Source organism: Ovis aries, chromosome 2, assembly GCF_016772045.2.
Source record: "Ovis aries strain OAR_USU_Benz2616 breed Rambouillet chromosome 2, ARS-UI_Ramb_v3.0, whole genome shotgun sequence".
Lineage (NCBI taxonomy): Eukaryota > Metazoa > Chordata > Mammalia > Artiodactyla > Bovidae > Ovis > Ovis aries.
In genome coordinates this window covers 157,093,630-157,112,766 of record NC_056055.1, presented here as the reverse complement: position 1 = coordinate 157,112,766, position 19,137 = coordinate 157,093,630, and the positions used below count along the sequence as shown (strand labels likewise).

The following is a 19,137-nucleotide window of genomic DNA, read 5'->3' as shown; positions in this document are numbered from 1 at the left end:
CCATGTTCAAAGAAATGTAATGGTTCCTTCTTTTAAGTTACTGTAGAATGTTTGTACCTTTATCATTCAACAACTGTCAGTGATTGTCTTAGCCTTTTCTCTAGTAACATCTTTTCCCTACTTCCATAAGCACTGCTGCTTGTGAAGTGTATGCAGGTGGTTGTGTAATAGCAGAGTTTCTGTTTAAAATCTTTTGACTTAATACTTGAAAGCTTTAATGTAGAGACTATAAGATCAAAAGTATATTACATAAGGTGTATTTGACATAATTCACTTTCACTCCTGCGTATGCATGTTTCCGTGGATTTCTCAACAGGAGCCTTGAAGATATCAGGGAAAAAGAGGATCTTTTGCAAGGTTTTTTTGTTCCCATGAATCCAGGGCAAGAGCTGAGACCAGAAAACTCTATTCCTAAGGCTTGGGTTTATCTGATTCTGAATGGTTTGGGTACTTTCATTCTTCTCTGTGTTGTATATGATAATCTATAAGTATCACTTCTAACATATAGACTCTTATAGACTCTGTTAATCATAATTTCTCCATGAAATACCCAGAAACTTGCATATTGTGTTGTTATCTAGTTATTAAATCTTCCATTTTTAAAATATTCTGAGATGGAAAGTGACTTAAAAACAATATAGGCCATAAAGGTAACTACCCCTTTTCTTTGTCATTTGGTTGCTAAGTCATATCCAACTCTTTGCAAGTCCTGTGCACTGTAGCCCGCCAGGCCCCTCTGTCCATGGGATCGTCCAGGCAAGAATACTGGAGTGGGTTGCCATTTCCTTTTCCAGGGGACCTTCCCAACCCAGGGATCAAACCTGTATCTCCTACATAGGAAGGCGGATTCTATACCACTGTGCCACCTGGGAAGCCCCTAAGTAACTTTTTTTAAAATTTTTACTTTATTTTACTTTATAATACTGTATCGGTTTTGCCATACATTGACATGAATCCACCACGGGTGTACATGCGTTCCCAAACATGAACCCCCCTCCCACCTCCCTCCCCATAACATCTCTCTGGGTCATCCCCGTGCACCAGCCCCAAGCATGCTGTATCCTGCGTCAGACATAGACTGGTGATTCGATTCTTACATGATATTATACATGTTACAATGCCATTCTCCCAAATCATCCCACCCTCTCCCTCTCCCTCTGAGTCCAAAAGTCCGTTATACACATCTGTGTCTTTTTTGCTGTCTTGCATACAGGGTTGTCATTGCCATCTTTCTAAATTCCATATATATGTGTTAGTATACTGTATTGGTGTTTTTCTTTCTGGCTTACTTCACTCTGTATAATCGGCTCCAGTTTCATCCATCTCATCAGAACTGATTCAAATGAATTCTTTTTAATGGTTGAGTAATACTCCATTGTGTATATGTACCACAGCTTTCTTATCCATTCATCTGCTGATAGACACCTAGGTTGTTTCCATGTCCTGGCTATTATAAACAGTGCTGCGATGAACATTGGGGTACATGTGTCTCTTTCAATTCTGGTTTCCTTGGTGTGTATGCCCAGCAGTGGGATTGCTGGGTCATAAGGTAGTTCTATTTGCAATTTTTTAAGGAATCTCCACACTGTTCTCCATAGTGGCTGTACTAGTTTGCATTCCCACCAACAGTGTAAGAGGGTTCCCTTTTCTCCACACCCTCTCCAGCATTTATTGCTTGCAGATTTTTGGATCGCAGCCATTCTGACTGGTGTGAAGTGGTATCTCATTGTGGTTTTGATTTGCATTTCTCTAATAATGAGTGATGTTGAGCATCTTTTCATGTGTTTGTTAGCCATCCGTATGTCTTCTTTGGAGAAATGTCTATTTAGTTCTTTGGCCCATTTTTTGATTGGGTCGTTTATTTTTCTGGAATTGAGCTGCATAAGTTGCTTGTATCCCTAAGTAACTTTTGGATTAGACTAATTATTATAGTTGATACTGATTTGAATCTACTGGCAACAAGACCAAAACAAAGTTTAGGTTCCATGTTTATTATATGTGGCAGAAGGATGTGTAAAATATTTTTCTTTTCAAGGAAATGTTGCTAGAATTGAACTTGATTTGTTACCCCATGAATTCTAATAAGTAATAGACATTATCATTGAGCTTTTACAAGAAAAAAGGCTCTTCCGTTTGTAGACTTTGTCAGTAGCTAAAGCATAAATGCTAAATCAGTGAAGATAGACTGAATAGTATGATTGAGTTAGCTTGCTTTTCATTGATTCAGCAGCTTGTCGAGTGCCTCCTGTTTGCCTTGTACTGTATCTGATAAAGAAATTATCCCTGAAGAACTTAGTTGGGGGGTGATTTAGGTAGGCTAACATGATTATGGCACAGTGTATGTGGTGCTGTAAAGGAGAGATGTATACAGTGTTGTCAGAGCCCAACCAGAGGGTATATCCTCTTGGAGAAGTTGGGAGAAGGTTCTAATGGTAAATGATATTTGAGCTGATTCTTAAAATTTGCCAGGTGGAATAGAAAGGGACATTCCTTACAGGAAAAAAAAAATGCCCTTGAATGATCTGATTAATTTGAGCTAGAAACTTGTGCAATCTAGAAAATAAAGGATTAATATCCACTAGATATTTCAACTCAGATATCATATGTCTTGGTGATGGACAGGGATGCCTGGTGTGCTGTAGTCCGTGGGGTCGCAAAGAGTCGGACACGACTGAGCAACTGAACTGAACTGATCATCTCTCTCCAGTGGACCTTTGGCATGTACTTGAGCACAGCAGCTTCATGACTGAATTTCCTCCTGTGCCTGCAGGGCAGGTACACTGGCGCATGGTCAAAGCCTAGTACATACGTATAGGTTGAATCCGTGGAGGGAAGGAGTGCTCTGTGTTGAGATATCACTAAGTATATATGAGGTTGTGTTGTTGCAGGGGCTAGGACCACTTGAAAGTTGTACATTTTCTGCCGAATAGAAGGGCAGTACATTTTTATACAGGCAGTAGTGGAGCCTAGAGAGATAGCCAGTGTTGTTCAGTGGCTAAGTTGTGTTAAGACTCTCTGCAAGCCCAGGCCTGCTTGTCCTTCTCTATCTCCCAGAGTTTGCCAAACTCGCATCCATTGAGTCAATGAAGTCATCCAACCATCTCATCCTCTGTTGTCCCCTTCTCTTCCTGCCCTCGATTTTCCCAGCATCAGGGTCTTTTCTAATGAGTGGACTGTTCACATCAGGTTCCTCAGAAAATAGCTTGGGCTCTCAGGAGTTACCTGCACAAACATTTAGCTTGGATTCCCAAGGCCTTCCCTATATAGCTCAAAAGGAATGAATGCATTCTCAGAAAGTCGAAGGGCAGTTCTTGCCAGCTAATCACAACATCCCTGAACTTTAACCAGGCCTCTGTGGAGGGTCTGATTTTAAATGGAGCTGCTTCCTCACAGTCCTTGTAGATTTATTAAGCTGGGTAATGTATACCTGAACTGCTCAGAGGCTTGACCTGTTTAAGAGTTGATTTTAAATGCTTGGTGAATGATTACCGAGTATATGTTTTTATGTGTGGGTGCTGATGATAACTAGTTCTCAGGTTCAAAGTTCTCAGGACTCTTCTCATTCAGAAAGATGCAGACCTTTCTTCTGACCTTGAGAACTGTACATCTGCCTGATTGCTTGAGTGTTTTCTTGGATGTTTCATAGCTATCATATACCTAACCAGTTAGGGCCATTTAGAAATCTTATTCTTCACCGCCTCCATGCCACCTTTGCAGTGTGCCCCTCTTAAACAGACCACCGTTCACCTAGTGACTTAAGGTAGAAACCAGGTATTAACACTCAACATTCTCCCTCAGCCCTTAAGTCTATCCAGTCAGTTTCACATACTGTTTCTGACATCTATCCACCTGCTTCAGTCGAGATCTCACCTTGTCCCAGCCTGCCGGCATTCATTCGAACTACTGCCCTGACAGCTGCTGTTCATTCGAACTACTCTCAACTGGTTCCCCTGTTTCCATTTGTGCTGTTTCTAATCAGTTGTCCATAAAGCACCCATGATAATCTTTGTAAAACATAACCTGATTATGTCATCTCATGCTTACAAGCCTTCACTGGTTTCTCATTGCACTTTAGAGCAAAGGAAAAGTATTGACTCCAGTCCTACATGGCTGGACATGACCTAGCCTTGACTCACCTCTCCAACTTTATTTTTCCCTCATTTCCTCTCTTTTGTTTTCTTTCCAGCCATGTTGACTCACTTTCAGCTTTGATGTATCCAAACTGTTCCTTACCTTAGCATCTTTCCCCTGTTTTCTCTGCCTAGAATACTGCCATCCACTCTTTACCTGACTTACCTTTTCTCATTTCTGGAACTTACCTTACTTGTTATCTTCTCCTTAGGAAGATTTTCCAGATGTTGTTCAGTTGCTCAGTCATGTCTGTCTCTCTGCGACCCCATAGACTTCAGCATGCCAGGCTTCCCTGTCCTTCAGTATCTTCAGGAGTTTGCTCAAACTCATGCCCATTGAGTCAATGATGCCATCCAACCATCTCATCCTCTGTCGTCCCCTTATCATCCTGCCATCAATCTTTCCCAGCATCAGGGTCTTTCCCGTGAATCAGCTCTTTGCATCATGTGGCCAAAGAATTCAGCTTCAGCATCAGTCCTTCCAGTGAAAATTCAGGGTTGATTTCCTTTAGGATGGACTGGTTTGATCTCCTTTCTGTCCATGGTACTCTTAGGAGTCTTTTCCAGCACCACAGTTTGAAGGCATCAATTCTTTGGCGCTCAGCCTTTTTTGTGGTCCAGGTCTCACATCCATACATGATGACTAGAAAAACCATAGTTTTTCCATGCCCTCTGTTCATGGAATTCTTCAGGCAAGAATTGCCTTCTGCAGGGAATCTTCCTGACCCAGGGATCAAACCCAGGTCTCCTGCATTGTAGGCAGATTCTTTACCATCTGAGCCACCAGGGAAGCACTCTTTGCAGATAGTTAAGTCTATAAGTTGTCTTCTGATAATCTCTAACAAGACTTGTCAGAGTTTGAGAAGATTAGTTTGTTTCATCTTCATCTCATTGGAATATGATGCCCCATGGGGACTATATCTGTTAGGTTCCCCATTGTGCTTTGGAGCACAGTGCTTGTACTAGGGTGGTGCTTCAGAAACATTTGAATGAAAGACTGTTTTATTAAAAGAAAAGTCGATCCAGAAAGGATTATCTTGGCTTTCTCTTTGTGGTAACAACAGGGCCTGCATCTAATTTCCGTAGCACTATTTGCGTACTGCTTCTGCGTGATTGTCTTGTGGAGTACTAACAGAAAGTCAGTTATTTGCCATTCTACTTCAATGCCAAAAAAAAAAAAAAAAAAAAAAAGGGCCTATCATTTTTAGTGTTTGTCCTTGGAGTCCAACAGACTAAGTTTAGGCCCTGTTTTCTTCTGTAAAGAAGTCTAACCTTGAGTAAGCACTCCTAGGCCTGTTTTCTCATTTGTAAAATTGGGGAAGTTATATCTATCCCATGGGCTTGTTATGAAGATTAAATTATGTACACAGAGTGCCCATACAGTGCTTGGCACCTTGTAGGAGTTTAGGCATTCATTGTGTTACCCCTTTGTATCACGAGAGGTTAATAAGGACTCAGGGAAAAAAGCTCATTTAATCTACCTTATTATAATCTTACTGTTCTTATTTAATGCACACCCAGGGGCGCTAACATGAGGGTCAAAATCAGTTTAAGAGGAAATAATCTTATCTTTTGGGTGCAAATAAGCAATGATGGGCTGGTTATTTAATGATCAATAATGTTGCTTTATCGCAGGGGTGGTTGTTGAACATAATAAAAGTGTAATTGCAAATAAATACAAGTAGTTATTTTCTGTTTTACTTCAAGTAGATATTCCATAGAGATAGGCCATATGAAAATATTTTTCCCATTTTAGATATTTTTATGGAGAAATCTTGGCAGTATCATTGAAAACTCTGGAGTCTAAAGATTTTCTAATAATGTTGTAAGCTTTGGGGTTATAAAAAATTAATATTCTGAAAAAGGTTATTAGATTCAAATTGATAAGTGGTACATATCTACTACCTCCTTATGCGCATTAGTCTGGATACTAGATTGAGCTTTGGGGAAAATGCTTCAGTTATATCAGTCAAAATCATCAAAGGTTAATTGTCTGCTATTAAGTCAGAATGACTTACCCACCCTCGCCTCGATTAAATTTGTTTTGCTGGATGACATAAGACAGTAATTGTGGCAAGGGGAGTCGTTTCTCTGTAAGTCCAAGTCCTCCAGAGAGCTAGGGGTTTGAGTATTATAAGTTCAAGATCTCTGCATTTGTCTACTCAAATATTGACCCAGGCAAGGGGCTATATTATTTATTATGAGCCAGATATGATTTAGAGTGTTGATACAGGGGTTTAGATGGGACAGTTAGTACATGAAATTAGTTGAATATTTGGCTCAGTTGTTTAAAGCATGGGAGCTTTAGGGGGATCAGGGGAACAGGTAGGAATTTCTTCTGGGGCTCTCTTTTTGCCATGCTCCATGCCCAAATATCTTGAAATCACATCAGACCCAAGACAAGTATCTTGAAAATGTATATGATTGGTTATTTGGGACATTAACTAATGTGTATGTACCTGGGTGTGCTTAGTTGCTCAGTTGTGTCCATCTCTTTGCGGACCCCTTGGACTGCAGCCCTCTAGGCTCCTCTGTCCATGGGGATTCTCCAGGCAAGAATACTAGAGTGAGTAGCTATGCCCTCCTCCAGGGGATCTTCCCAACCCAGGGATCAAACCTAGGTCTCCTGTACTGCAGGCAGATTCTTTACCACCTGAGCCACCGGGGAAGCCCTTGGAAAATTACCATCAACACTATAGAAAATGTGCTCTATTAATGGAGGAGGGTTTCATGAAGTCTGATGGTCTGGACATCTTTTAGCTCATGACTCATTTCTCACTGCAAACCCCACTTCCCAGCTAAACTGAGAGTTGAAGTTACTGATATTAACCTATGTCATGAAGGAGTGCTGTCATCTCACAGAGGGGACAAAAACTGGTTGCATTGTTTTCTTCTCTTCTTTCATCTGTTCCTTTACTCATAGTCTTTCAAAGTGAGTCAAAGTTGATGTTATCTATCAATGGTTCTGTTCATTGAGTTTTCTTTTAGTGTTTTCTGTTCTGTGTCTGGTGGGGCTGTAGTACTTCTAAAGGAATTGGGAGCAAATTTTGATAAGGATATAACAAAATCAAGTTCCCACTGTTCAAAATGGAAGACTCTTATGCCTGGAAAAGAAAATTGGGACAGTACCTTCTCGATAACCTCTGGTGCTTTGTTGAGAAGACTGGGAGCTGGCTATTAAGTGAAGAATTAATTACTTTCGCTGAAATGCAAGTCTGTAGTTCAGAGCAGACCACCCCAGTGTCCCAACATAGGACTTGAGAGCCTGTCTCCTCTCATTCAAGCAATTTGATAGTTAAAAGACTTGTGTAGGGTGTTTCTGTTTCATCAGATGCTAGGACTTGAAGTCATTAAAGAACCACAGTAGTATTCTTTGGCCTGCCCAAGGGTGGCCTGTTATTCTTGTTGTGAGATATGACATATTTCCTTTTTGTTTTTTTTTCTTACAGAATGCTATGAACCTACCCCCTGACAAAGCCAGGTTGCTGCGGCAGTATGACAATGAGAAAAAGTGGGAACTGATCTGTGATCAGGTAAGAAACACTGATGCTTTTTCAACACATAGTGAGAGAAGAAAACCAGATTTAAACCCTAAATATATCAGACTTTTTCCAAGAGATACATGGATTTCTGTTTTGTGATTTGCCTTCCTGTTTCTCATGACCAAATAAAAAGTTAGAAAAAGACATTTTATTCTTGCATTATCTTAATTCTTGATTTTTAAATGTTTTGCAGGTAAAATTTCTGATTAATCTGGTCAAGTGGTCAAATCAAATTTAGCTGATCTGTTTTTCTATTTATCTTATATAGCAGTTTATGCTTCTTGAATAATGCAGGTTCTCTAATTTAGATGGCTTTTCTGTTCATGTGTGTTGATACATATTGATGCCAGAAGGTGAATTGTTTATAAAGAGACGTTACTTAGGATGATAAAAAAATTATTTCATATTCTGGCAAATCTCCAGCAGGTGTTTTTTATCATTCAGTTCAGTTTAGTCGCTCAGTTGTGTCCGACTCTTTGTGACCCCATGAATTGCAGCACGCCAGGCCTCCCTGTCCATCACCAACTCCCGGAGTTCACTCAGACTCGCGCCCATCGAGTCAGTGATGCCATCCAGCCATCTCATCCTCTGTCGTCCCCTTCTCCTCCTGCCCCCAATCCCTTCCAGCGTCAGAGTCTTTTCCAATGAGTCAACTCTTCGCATGAGGTGGCCAAAGTACTGGAGCTTCAGCTTCAGCATCATTCCCTCCAAAGAAATCCCAGGGCTGATCTCCTTCAGAATGGACTGGTTGGATCTCCTTGCAGTCCAAGGGACTCTCAAGAGTCTTCTCCAACACCACAGTTCAGAAGCATCAATTCTTCGGCGCTCAGCCTTCTTCACAGTCCACCTCTCACATCCATACATAACTACTGGAAAAACCATAGCCTTGACTAGACGGACCTTAGTCAGCAAAGTAATTGTCTCTGCTTTTGAATATGCTGTCTAGGTTGGTCATAACTTTTCTTCCAAGGAGTAAGCGTCTTTTAATTTCATGGCTGCAATCACCATTTTTATCGTTAACTTATAACAAATTTATGTTCTTCAGAGGGGTATAAAATAAAAAGGGAAATTCTCCATTTTCTTTCTCTCTGCCCTCCAAATTCTACATTTTAGAGGTCTACTGGTAAGACTGAAGTATCTCTGTCTAGTTTGTTTTTGTTTTTTGGAAACAATATGTGAATGCCCACAAATGCTCTTCTGTATCTTGATATTTTCATCGGTATACATGTCCTTACCTCATTCTTTGTAAGTGTTACATAATGTTCTGCTGTAATTGGTAGTAATTTGGGGGGCACTTCACTCCTGGGCTAGGTACCAGCTAGTTATTTCAAGTCTAGAAGGCTCACCCTCTAAAGTTAGACTGTGTATATTATGTATTAGCTCTTTGACTTTGTGCCATGAATGTCTTCAGGGGGGTTGTGCCCCTCTCTGCAACCCCCGCCACCCTGGAAATTCCTGGGAGTGTTGTAATTCCTAACTCAGCTCCCCTGGGTCTCTGCTATGGGACAGATTGTGGGCAGCAGAGGCATTTTCTGTTCCTCAAAAGTAGAGGGTCCACGTTCCCTAAGGAATAGATGCCTGCAGTTCTCATGGAGCTTCCGAAGCGCCCATTGTGTGTTGTTTCACTTTAGCTCCTGAGCTGAAAGAGGATGAGGACGCCATCCTCTCTTCTCCATGCCATATTGAGCCCTATGAGTAGATAGAGGCTGAAGAGAAAGCGTATTGCCTAGGATCATGAGGCAAAAGAATAAAATTTTACTGATACAATCTTCTTCCTTAAGACTTAACTTTCAATAAACATTACCTAAGTCTATTATTGCCAGGAAACATGATTTTATGATAGTGAACAAATAGTATAGTGATAATTAGTGTAAAGGAAAGGTAACCGTGCAGATGAGAGAGATCCAAGGCAGGGGGTTAGAAATCTTGGGTATGACAGGGAACCCAGGCACAGGCAAAGGAAGGTTGTCTTGGGTGGTGTTTTCTGTCTCCAGCATACCGGAAAGGAAAGCCTGTTGGTGACGGACTTCTAACAGCTGTGCTCCTCTCAGCCCGTAAGTAGCTTCATAGAGTTGGTGGTGAGGTCTGCTGGGGATCTTGAGACAGGGGAGTAACAAGTCAGTTATCTTAATGTTTCTGAGTTTCAAATTCTCCAAGTTCAGGTTATTATTTCCCTTCAATGTTAACACGCCAGGGTGTGGATGATTGAGCTACTTTATCCGTTCCTCTCTGGTGGTCAGTCTCACACATGCTGACAGCTGCAAACGGAAGTGGCTCTGTCAGTTGTGAAGTGGCATATGTGATTTGTTAAAAATAGTAAAATGATCATAAGTATTATTGCCACTAACCAACATTTAGTAAGCAGATTTTCTTCATAAGAGTTTTGTGTTAAGTCTTGAAAGCAGTCATGCTTATTAGTATCTCCATTTGACATGCAGGGAAACTGAGACTTAGAGATTAAATCATTGCCAAAGGTCACATGGCTGTTATGTGGTAAAGGGGTGTACAAGTCTGACCCTGGAGAATATGCTCATTCTGGGGGCTGTTCCCTTAACCGCTAGCTCTTTACTTCCTTCCTTATAATATGCTAAAGTGTGTGAATGATATAGTAAAAATAAATGTAAGAATACATGTTATCTCTGTTTCTCCAACTTGCATTCTGGTATGCTTTTCTGAGAGCGAGAGGAAGCCTGGAGTTGGAAGACAGGCACTGAGCCACCGTTATGGTGAACTACCATTTTTGGTTAACTTAGTTATTGTGGGAATTGTGGCCAGCAGAAAACTGGCCTTTCTGTCACATATAGGTAACCCATTAGTATGTCACATACACGAGTTTTGTTTCTCCTATGTATATTTGTGAGGTGAACGATAAAAACCATGAGTTTAGAGCATTCATAATGTAGTATTTATGTGGCAAATACAATGCGTTGGTATTTGTTGACTATCTGTTATCGACAGGAATTATGTCATATGTATTTATGGTACCTATATATATCTGTCAATGGTACCTAATCTGATAGACACTTAAAATACATTTGCTTTTGTGATTTCATTTATATGGAATGTCCAGAATAGAAAAAGTTATTGAGACAGAAAGTAGATTAACGGTTGCCATAGCCTGGGAGTGGGGGATGGGCAGTAACTGCTAATGTGTGCTGGTTCCTTTTTAGTGTGACAAAACTTACTGCAAATTACATAGTGTTGGGAATTTCATAGTGTGATGATTGCATGGTCTTGTGAATATATTAAGATTATTCACTTTAAAAGTGTGAATTTTATGATATGTGAATCACGCCTCAAAAGAGACATTTGCTTTTACAGCAACCAGAGATAGGGAAAAAAGAGGTGTGGAATACTCAAGAGAAATAACTAAATGAGTGGATTTTCTTTGGATCCTAATCTGAACAAACCAACTATGAAAAGACTTGGAGAAAATTTGGGATATTTGACTTGTGACTCCAGAGTAATTACTAGATTATCATTGACTTTGTTGGACTTAGTTTTGGCATTGGAATAAATAAGGATCTGCCTTTATTTTTAAAAAATGGTGTACTAATGTAGGGGTGAAATTATATGACTAAGAGTTTTCTATAAAAAACATCAAAAAAATGGTAGATAAAGGAAATGTGGGAAAATCTTTAGTTGAATCTTGGTGGAATATGTTAGATTATAGTATAATCTCAACTTTTGTGAATTTTTGAACATGTATAATACAACATTTAAAAACAAAAATATTTGCTACTTTAATGATCTTCATTTTTTCCCCTCATCTGTAAAATGTAGTTAATACTAACATTCTTAAACTATTTTGAAGATTGGAGGTATGTATATAAAGTACATAGACTAACCCTGGACATATAGTAAGTGCTTCATAAATGGTATGGCTGCTTTTGCTGCTGCTGAGCAGCCCAGATATTAAGTATTGGACCTATGATTATTTTTAGTGTCAATTTGTCTTCAAAAAATTCAGGAAAATTTACTGTGTTGAATCAGTCATCATGTTCTACAAATATACGATTTAAACACATGGCAGATGATGCAGTCAGGAAAAGCCACAGCTATAGATTTTCAGCCCAAGAAAATATCAAGGTGAACTTCTTTTTTGTGAAGTCTTAAAACAATGACCATGGTGTTTTGTCATTGCTGCCTGATGCACAAGCCATTCTCTGGACACAGAGGCTTTGTGCACAATAGCATACTGAATACAAATGATAGTTTTATTTCTTTTAAAGCAAATAATGAAGATACATTATCTGTTATTTTAAAATACATGTTACAGGCAAGGTGTGAAAAGTGAAATTTGATATTAAAGAAATTTAATTCTGAAAGGAAGTATGTGAACATGAGTGTTGCAGGACCTAGGCAGAGGTTACTTCAAGCTTTAGTCCTATGAAAAATTTTATGTGGATACTGTGAGTCATACATGTTTCTCCTTTTTTACCCTTGGCTGCCAGAATGCGCAGAGCTAGGTCTGTGTCTGCCCTCACGCAGCATACAGTATCTTGGTGGGCTGTGTTCTGTTTGCCAGGCTTATCTCGGCTTCATCAAATTTTTCCTGCCCCTATTTTTTCTCCACACTGATTTCCTCACTTTAAAAAAATGTATCAAGCTGTAAAGTTTGGTAAATCTTCTTTTTGAACAAGAGGAACATAAAACATGTCCAATTATTAGTGAATAAAAATTATGTTTTCACGGATAATAACTTTTAACTTTTCTATCTGCTGTGGGCATTGTGCAGATCTACTGTTTTTCTTTAAGGAAGTGTATACAGAGGGTCAGAATAAATGTCTTACTGTGATTCAGCTTCGAATTCTGTTGAATACAATTCACCATTTGTTGGGATTATCAATTTTTCATGCTTTCAGGGTGTTGCAATAGGCTATCACTTATTCTGTAAGTCTTTGGATAGTTCTCCTCCACCAAGAGGCTTCCCTGGTAGCTCAGCTGGTAAAGAATCAGCCTGCAAGGTAGAACACCCCAGTTCTATTCCTGGTTCAGGAAGATCCCCTGAGAAGGGATAGGCTACCCACTCCAGTGTTCTTGGGCTTCCCTGGTGGCTCAGATGGTAAAGAATCTTCCTGCAATGCTAGAGACCCAAGTTCAGTCCCTGGGTTGGGAAGATCCTCTGGAGGAGGGCATGGCAACCAACTCCAGTATTCCTGCCTGGAGAATCCCAATGGACAGAGAAACTTGGCAGGCTACATACGGTCTATGGGGTCACAGAGAGTCAGACATGACTGAGCGACTAAACACAGCTTCCACCCATTCAAGGGAATGGGCCATGTTTATTGGTGCATCTCCGCCACCTCGCTTAGTGCCTACGGAAAGTGTGTTGAATGAAAGAGAGAATAGCTAAATAATGTTTGGGGGGCAGTGGACAAGAAAGAAGAGAAGGCAGGAAGAAGAAGGTAGAAACGGCAGCCTGGAAGTGTAGATTTGCTTTTTCTTTATCCTTTTCGCCTTCCTCTACCTGTTGATGTAATTTGCTTGTGATAAGTGAAACTCAACTTCACTGCTCAATTCTGGAAACTTTAGTAAAGAGGGCAAGGTGCCTGATGTAGATAAGGTGGAGTTTATATGGGCATATCGGTGATGAAGCTCTATCTCTGCCTCCTATGGTCAACTGAAAATCCAGTTCTCTGGCTGATTTCAGGAGCAAAGTAAAAATTCTTAAGAGAGTAAATCTCAAAGAGTTTTCAACAATAGCAGTATTTCAGCAGTATCTGTTAGTCCTTTCCTAGAATTACTGCATAAATGTAAAGATGACTGGAACTTAACCAACATCACCTAGGTCTCAGAGGTTAGAAATGGGAAAACCATATAATTCTGGTCTGAATGGGAAGATAGAAGCTGAGAAAAGAGAAGCTTTTCTTTTGGGTTTTGCATGGTGTTAGGTGAATGCCAGAGAACTTATTTCTCTGCTGTAGTCAGCAGTCAAGAGTTCCATGAGGCCATCAATATGAGGACTCAGTGTGGGCAATGAGCTAGTTTTATTATAGCCTGAGATGACAATGTGAGAGGAAAAAGCTGGACATGCTGAGTTCTTGTGGCAACTGCACACAAAACTACAAGCTGTGTAGCAGTGAGAGATCTTCCTCATTGGTCTTTTTACCTGGGCAGGGAGGGAAAGCCCTTGCTCATACTCCTGTGCTCCCTAATCACAGACCCTCTGCTCCATAAACACAGACCTTGTGCTCCCTAAACACAGACCCTGTGCTCCCTAAACTCAGATCCTATGCTGTACTGGTTGGCTTTGGGGTCTTGACTATTTCCCATGTGTGAAGGATGGAGGCTACACATACAGACCTTAGAGGTCTGGATGAACTTAAGACTTTAAGGTTATTATATCTGGAAGGGTTGTTAGAAGTCATTTATTTCAAGCCACTCTTTAAATTTTTTCTACTAGAAAAGTTAACAAATGCTTGTCAAAGAAAAGAAAATTTAACTGTACTGGATCATATGAAGTAAAGCAGAAGTCCGTTTGCCTTTCCTTTCTGTTCACCTAACTTATTTTATAGTTGATGAAATGGAGGCTCAAAAATATAAATGACATGGCCAGTGCCAAGACCACTCTGGCTACTTAGACAAGAATACCAGTGACAAGCTCCAGTCATGAGCCTTTTTAGTTATTAGGGACCTGGAAACAATCCATTAAAACAAACATTGTGGTAGGTAAGGGGCTATCACCAAGGCTTCATTCTGTGGCTTCTCAGGCGATTTTGGTGTAGAAGGCGCATGATCTATAGAACTTAGTGGTGGTGGTGGACTTGGTTTATAAGTTTCCTCTGCTGGGTTAAGTGAAAGTGGTCAGTCAAAAATTCAGGACCTTGCAGATGACTAATACTGATGGGTATAGATTCTGTGAATGTATATAATCCTGTCCCCAAAATGTTAGCAGTACCACACCTGAGCTGGGTTAGAAAGCTTTCCTGTGACTTTGCTGGGGACCACACAATTTTGTTTTTTGTGAGGGGCGAGGAAGGGGGAGTTGATTTGGCACAGCTCTACCTTGCCCCCTAATGGCTGGCTCTTGCTTGGCATTATAACCTAGCAAGAGACAGGGGTCTTTCCTTACTTTGCTTGTATAGAATGATATGGGAGAAGGGGATTAAAAACAAACACAAAAAAGGGGAGAGAGAAGAAGTAGCAGGAAATTATACCCACTTAGACTCAGCTTTCTTTGTTTAGCACTTCAGGGAGATCAGATTGCCTCTCTCTAGGCTTGCATGTGTCCTTCCTGCCACTCAGCAGGTGCTGAGCCAGGCCAATGGCTTTAAGGTACTCCAGTGTGCTAAGATACTCTACTGCACAAAGGTACTCGAGTGTACTCAGATATGCCAGTACGATGAGAGTAATTCTCTTTTTTAAAAAATAAATTTATTTTTAATTGGAGGATAGTTGCTTTATAATGTTGTTATACATCAGTGTGATGTATAACACTTTCATACATCAGTGTGAATCAGCCATAAGTATACATATGTCCCCTCCTTCTTGAACCTCCCTCCCACCTCACATCCCACCCCACCCCCAAGTTGTCACAGAGCATCAGATTTGAGCTCCTTGCATCATACAGCAAATTCCCATTGGCTCTCTGTTCTACATGTGGTAGTGTACATATTTCAGTGCTACTCTCCCAATTCATCCCTCCCCAACTGTGTCCACGATCTGCTCACCACATCTGCATATCTATTGCTGCATTGCATCTAGGTTCATCAGTGCCCTCTCTCTAGATTCCATATTTATGTGTTAGGTAGCTTTTTTTAAAATTTATTTTAATTGGAGGCTAATTACTTTACAATATTGTGGTGGTTTTTGCCATGAATTAACATGAATCAGTCATGGGTGTACATGTGTTACCCCGTCCCAAACCTTCCTCCCATCTCCCTCCCCATCCCATCCCTCTGGGTCGTCCCAGTACACCGGTTTTGAGTGCTCTGTTTCATGCATGGAAGTTGGATTGGTCATCTGTCTCACCTATGGTAACGTACATGTTTCAGTGCTATTCTCTCAAATCATCCCACCCTCGCTTTCTCCCGCGGAGTCCAAAAGTCTGTTCTTTACATCTGTGTCTCTTTTGCTGTCTTGCACATAGGATCGTCGTTACCATCTTTCTAAATTCCATATATATGCGTTAATGTACTGTGTTGGTGTTTTCTTTCTGACTTACTTCACTCTGTATAATAGGCTCCAGTTTCATACACCTCATTAGAACTGACTCAAATGAGTTCTTTTTAATAGCTGAATTCTGCTGTGTGTATGTACCACAACTTTCTTATCCATTTGTCTGCTGATGGACGTATAGGTTGCTTCCATGTCCTAGCTATTGTAAACAGTGCTGCAGTGAACATTGGGGTACACATGTCTCTCTCAATTCTGGTTTTCTTGATGTGTGTGCCTAGCAATGGGATTGCTGAGTCATATGGCAGTTTTGTCTCCAGTTTTTTAAGGAAGGAATCTCCATATTGTTTTCCATAGTGGCTGTACTAGTTTGCATTCCCACCAAGAGTGTAAGAGGGTTCCCTTTTCTCTGCACCCTCTCCAGCATTTACTGTTTGTAGACTTTTTGATGACAGCCATTCTGACCAGTGTGAGATGGTACCTCATTGTGGTTTTGATTTGCATTTCTCTGATAGAGTGATATTGAGCATCTTTTCATGTGTTTGTTAGCCATCTGTATATCTTCTTTGGAAAAATGTCTGTTTTGTTCTTTGGCCCATTTTTCGATTGGGTCATTTATTTTTCTGGTATTGAGCTGCATGAGCTGCTTATATATTTTGGAGATTAATTCTTTGGCAGTTGTTTCCTTTGCTATTATTTTCTCCCATTTGGAAGGCTGTCTTTTCTCACCTTGCTTATAGTTTCCTTCATTGTGCAAAAGCTTTTAAATTTAATTAAGTCCCATTTGTTTAGTTTTGCTTTTATTTCCATTACTCTGGGAGGTGGGTCATAGAGGATCTAGCTGTGATTTATGTCAGAGAGTGTTCTGCTTATGTTTTCCTCTAGGCGTTTTATAGTATCTGGTCTTGCCATTTAGATCTTTAATCCATTTTGAGCTTATTTTTGTGTATGGTGTTAGAAAGTGTTCTAGTTTCATTCTTTTACAGGTGATTGACCAGTTTTCCCAGCACCATTTGTTAAAGGGATTGTCTTTTCTCCATTGTATATTTTTGCCTCCTTTGTCAAAGATAAGGTGTCCATAGGTGCATGGATTCATCTCTGGGCTTTCTATTTTGTTCCATTGATCTATATTTCTGTCTTTGTGCCAGTACCATACTGATGACTGTAGCTTTGTAGTATAGTCTGAAGTCAGGCAGGTCGATTCCTCCAGTTCCATTCTTTTTTCTCAAGATTGCTTTGGCTATTCAAGGTTTTTTTGTGTTTCCATACAAATTGTGAAATTATTTGTTCTAGTTCTGTGAAAAATACCAGTTGTAGCTTGATAGGGATTGCATTGAATCTATAGATTGCTTTGGGTAGTATACTCATTTTCACTATATTGTTCTTCTGATCCATGACCATGGTATATTTCTCCATCTATTTGTGTCATCTTTGATTTCTTTTATCAGTGTTTTATCAGTGTTTTATAGTGTTTTTTATCAGTGTTTATAGCTTTTATCAGTGTTTTATGTCTTCTGTTTTTTTTTTTTGTAAATTTATTTCTAATTATTTTATTCTATTCATTGCAATGGGATTGTTTCCTTAATTTCTCTTTCTGTTTTCTCATTGTTAGTGTATAGGAATGCAAGGGATTTCTATCTATTAATTTTATATCCTGCAACTTTACTATGCTCTCGTCTTTTTTAACACTACTGATCCTTACCATTTGAATGTATTTAATCATTAAGAATATAATTCTTTTTAAACCCTTCACTTAATTTCTAATACTATTTCTTTTGAAAGCCAAGGAAGTTACTGGATAACTATTAAGCCACTTTGCCACTGGAGTCAAATTTCCTAAAATATTGAAGAGCATACATATATCTTTTTTTTTTTTTTTAACTATTTATGTTTCTGTGAGCCAGTTAGAGCTCTTCTGTGCTAGGTAAGCAAATATTACTGATAAGTAAATGATTTCTTACGGACCATCAGATTCCAGATCATGAGGGTTTGTCCTTGGAGCCCCAGGGGAGTTAAATGAGGAGTGATGAGAAAGAGTGGGAAGGATGGGTTGTAGCCTGCTTTAGTGGCAGCTCCAGGTTAGTCATTGGAACAGCATATGGCTGACAGAGGATGAGATGGTTGGATGGCATCACTGACTCAATGGACATGAGTTTGAGCAAACTCTTGGAGACAAAGAAAGACAAGGAAGTCTGGTGTGCTGCAGTCCATGGGGTCGGAAAGAGTCTGACATGGCTTAGTGACTAAACAACAGTAGGTAGCATACTCAGTGGGATAGAAGCTGAGGGAAGAGAGAGTGATGCAGCCACAGTCTTCCCCTTGCTCTGTTCCCTTTCTTCTTGCTCCAAGACTCTAGGTTTAATCTGCCTTCAGCCTCCATCCCCAAGTTCCAGGCTTTGATTCTGTGTTTAGTACCACTCACTTCATTGAGGCTTTCAGCTGTCTCCTCAGCAGACAGCCATCTCCTCTGCCTCTCCCCCTTGATTCCTCTGGCTTGCTGACATTATTACTGTATTCAATGTTATTTGGTGTTAAATTGTTTGAATTTCTGTTATATTTCCCTAATCCTGTGACGTGTTGAAATACTGTTTATTTCAAAATCATTCTAGGTTTTGGGATCTGTTTCATTCATTTTAAAGTCTTTCAAACCCTTAATATTTTTCTTTTACTGTTTTGGTTGTTTGGTCTTGCCCTTTTATGTAATCCTCATTTTACTATGTGTTAGTTGGATTTTTTGTTTGATATTTTGTTTTCTAGTTTACCTTAAAAATTCACTGTACATCTTATAAAAATGAGAATTTTCTCTTGTATCCAAATAAAGTCATCACAATTAAAATGAGTAAGAAATTTCTTAATAGCATCTACTGCCCAGTTCATGTTTCAGTTTTCTTAACATTCTTCCCACCTAGTTTTGTTCAAATGAAAATCTAGTCCAGAATTGGGCACACATTGCATCTAGTGGTTATGTTCTTTGCTTCTTTCATTCTAGAACAGAGTTTTATTCATGATGCTCATATAGTAAAGTGACCAGGTAAGCCATTTTGTAGAAGTTTTGTTTCCTGCATTTACCTGGTTGATGAGGTGTCTGAGCTCCTGAATTTCCTGTTAACTAGAAGTTAGTTGTAAAGATATGGTAGATTGGTGCTGAACATCTTTTGACTGGAATATGAGACAAATAATGTCTATCTCACCATTAAATAATAAAGGTCAAAGGAGCAGATGACAACCTGATTTCTCTGTTGTCTGCTTTTCCCTCATACAGAAAGGAATCTGTGGGCTGTTATTGTGACATCACATGTCCATCTTGTTACCTGTCAGCCTTGTACCTCATGAGTTTTAAAATCAAT

General features: G+C 39.8%; 1 protein-coding gene across 16 annotated transcripts in view; it reads left to right on the top strand.

Moving 5' to 3' along the window:
* The window catches only part of FMNL2 (formin like 2), a 328,394-nt gene that overhangs the window by 184,202 nt on the left and 125,055 nt on the right, over positions 1-19,137 (top strand). For all 16 annotated transcript variants that reach the window (XM_042243862.1, XM_060409919.1, XM_060409918.1 and 13 more), the window contains exon 2: positions 7,580-7,663. In XM_042243862.1, the coding sequence (XP_042099796.1) occupies positions 7,580-7,663 (84 nt within the window). The remainder of the gene's footprint in view (positions 1-7,579; positions 7,664-19,137) is intronic.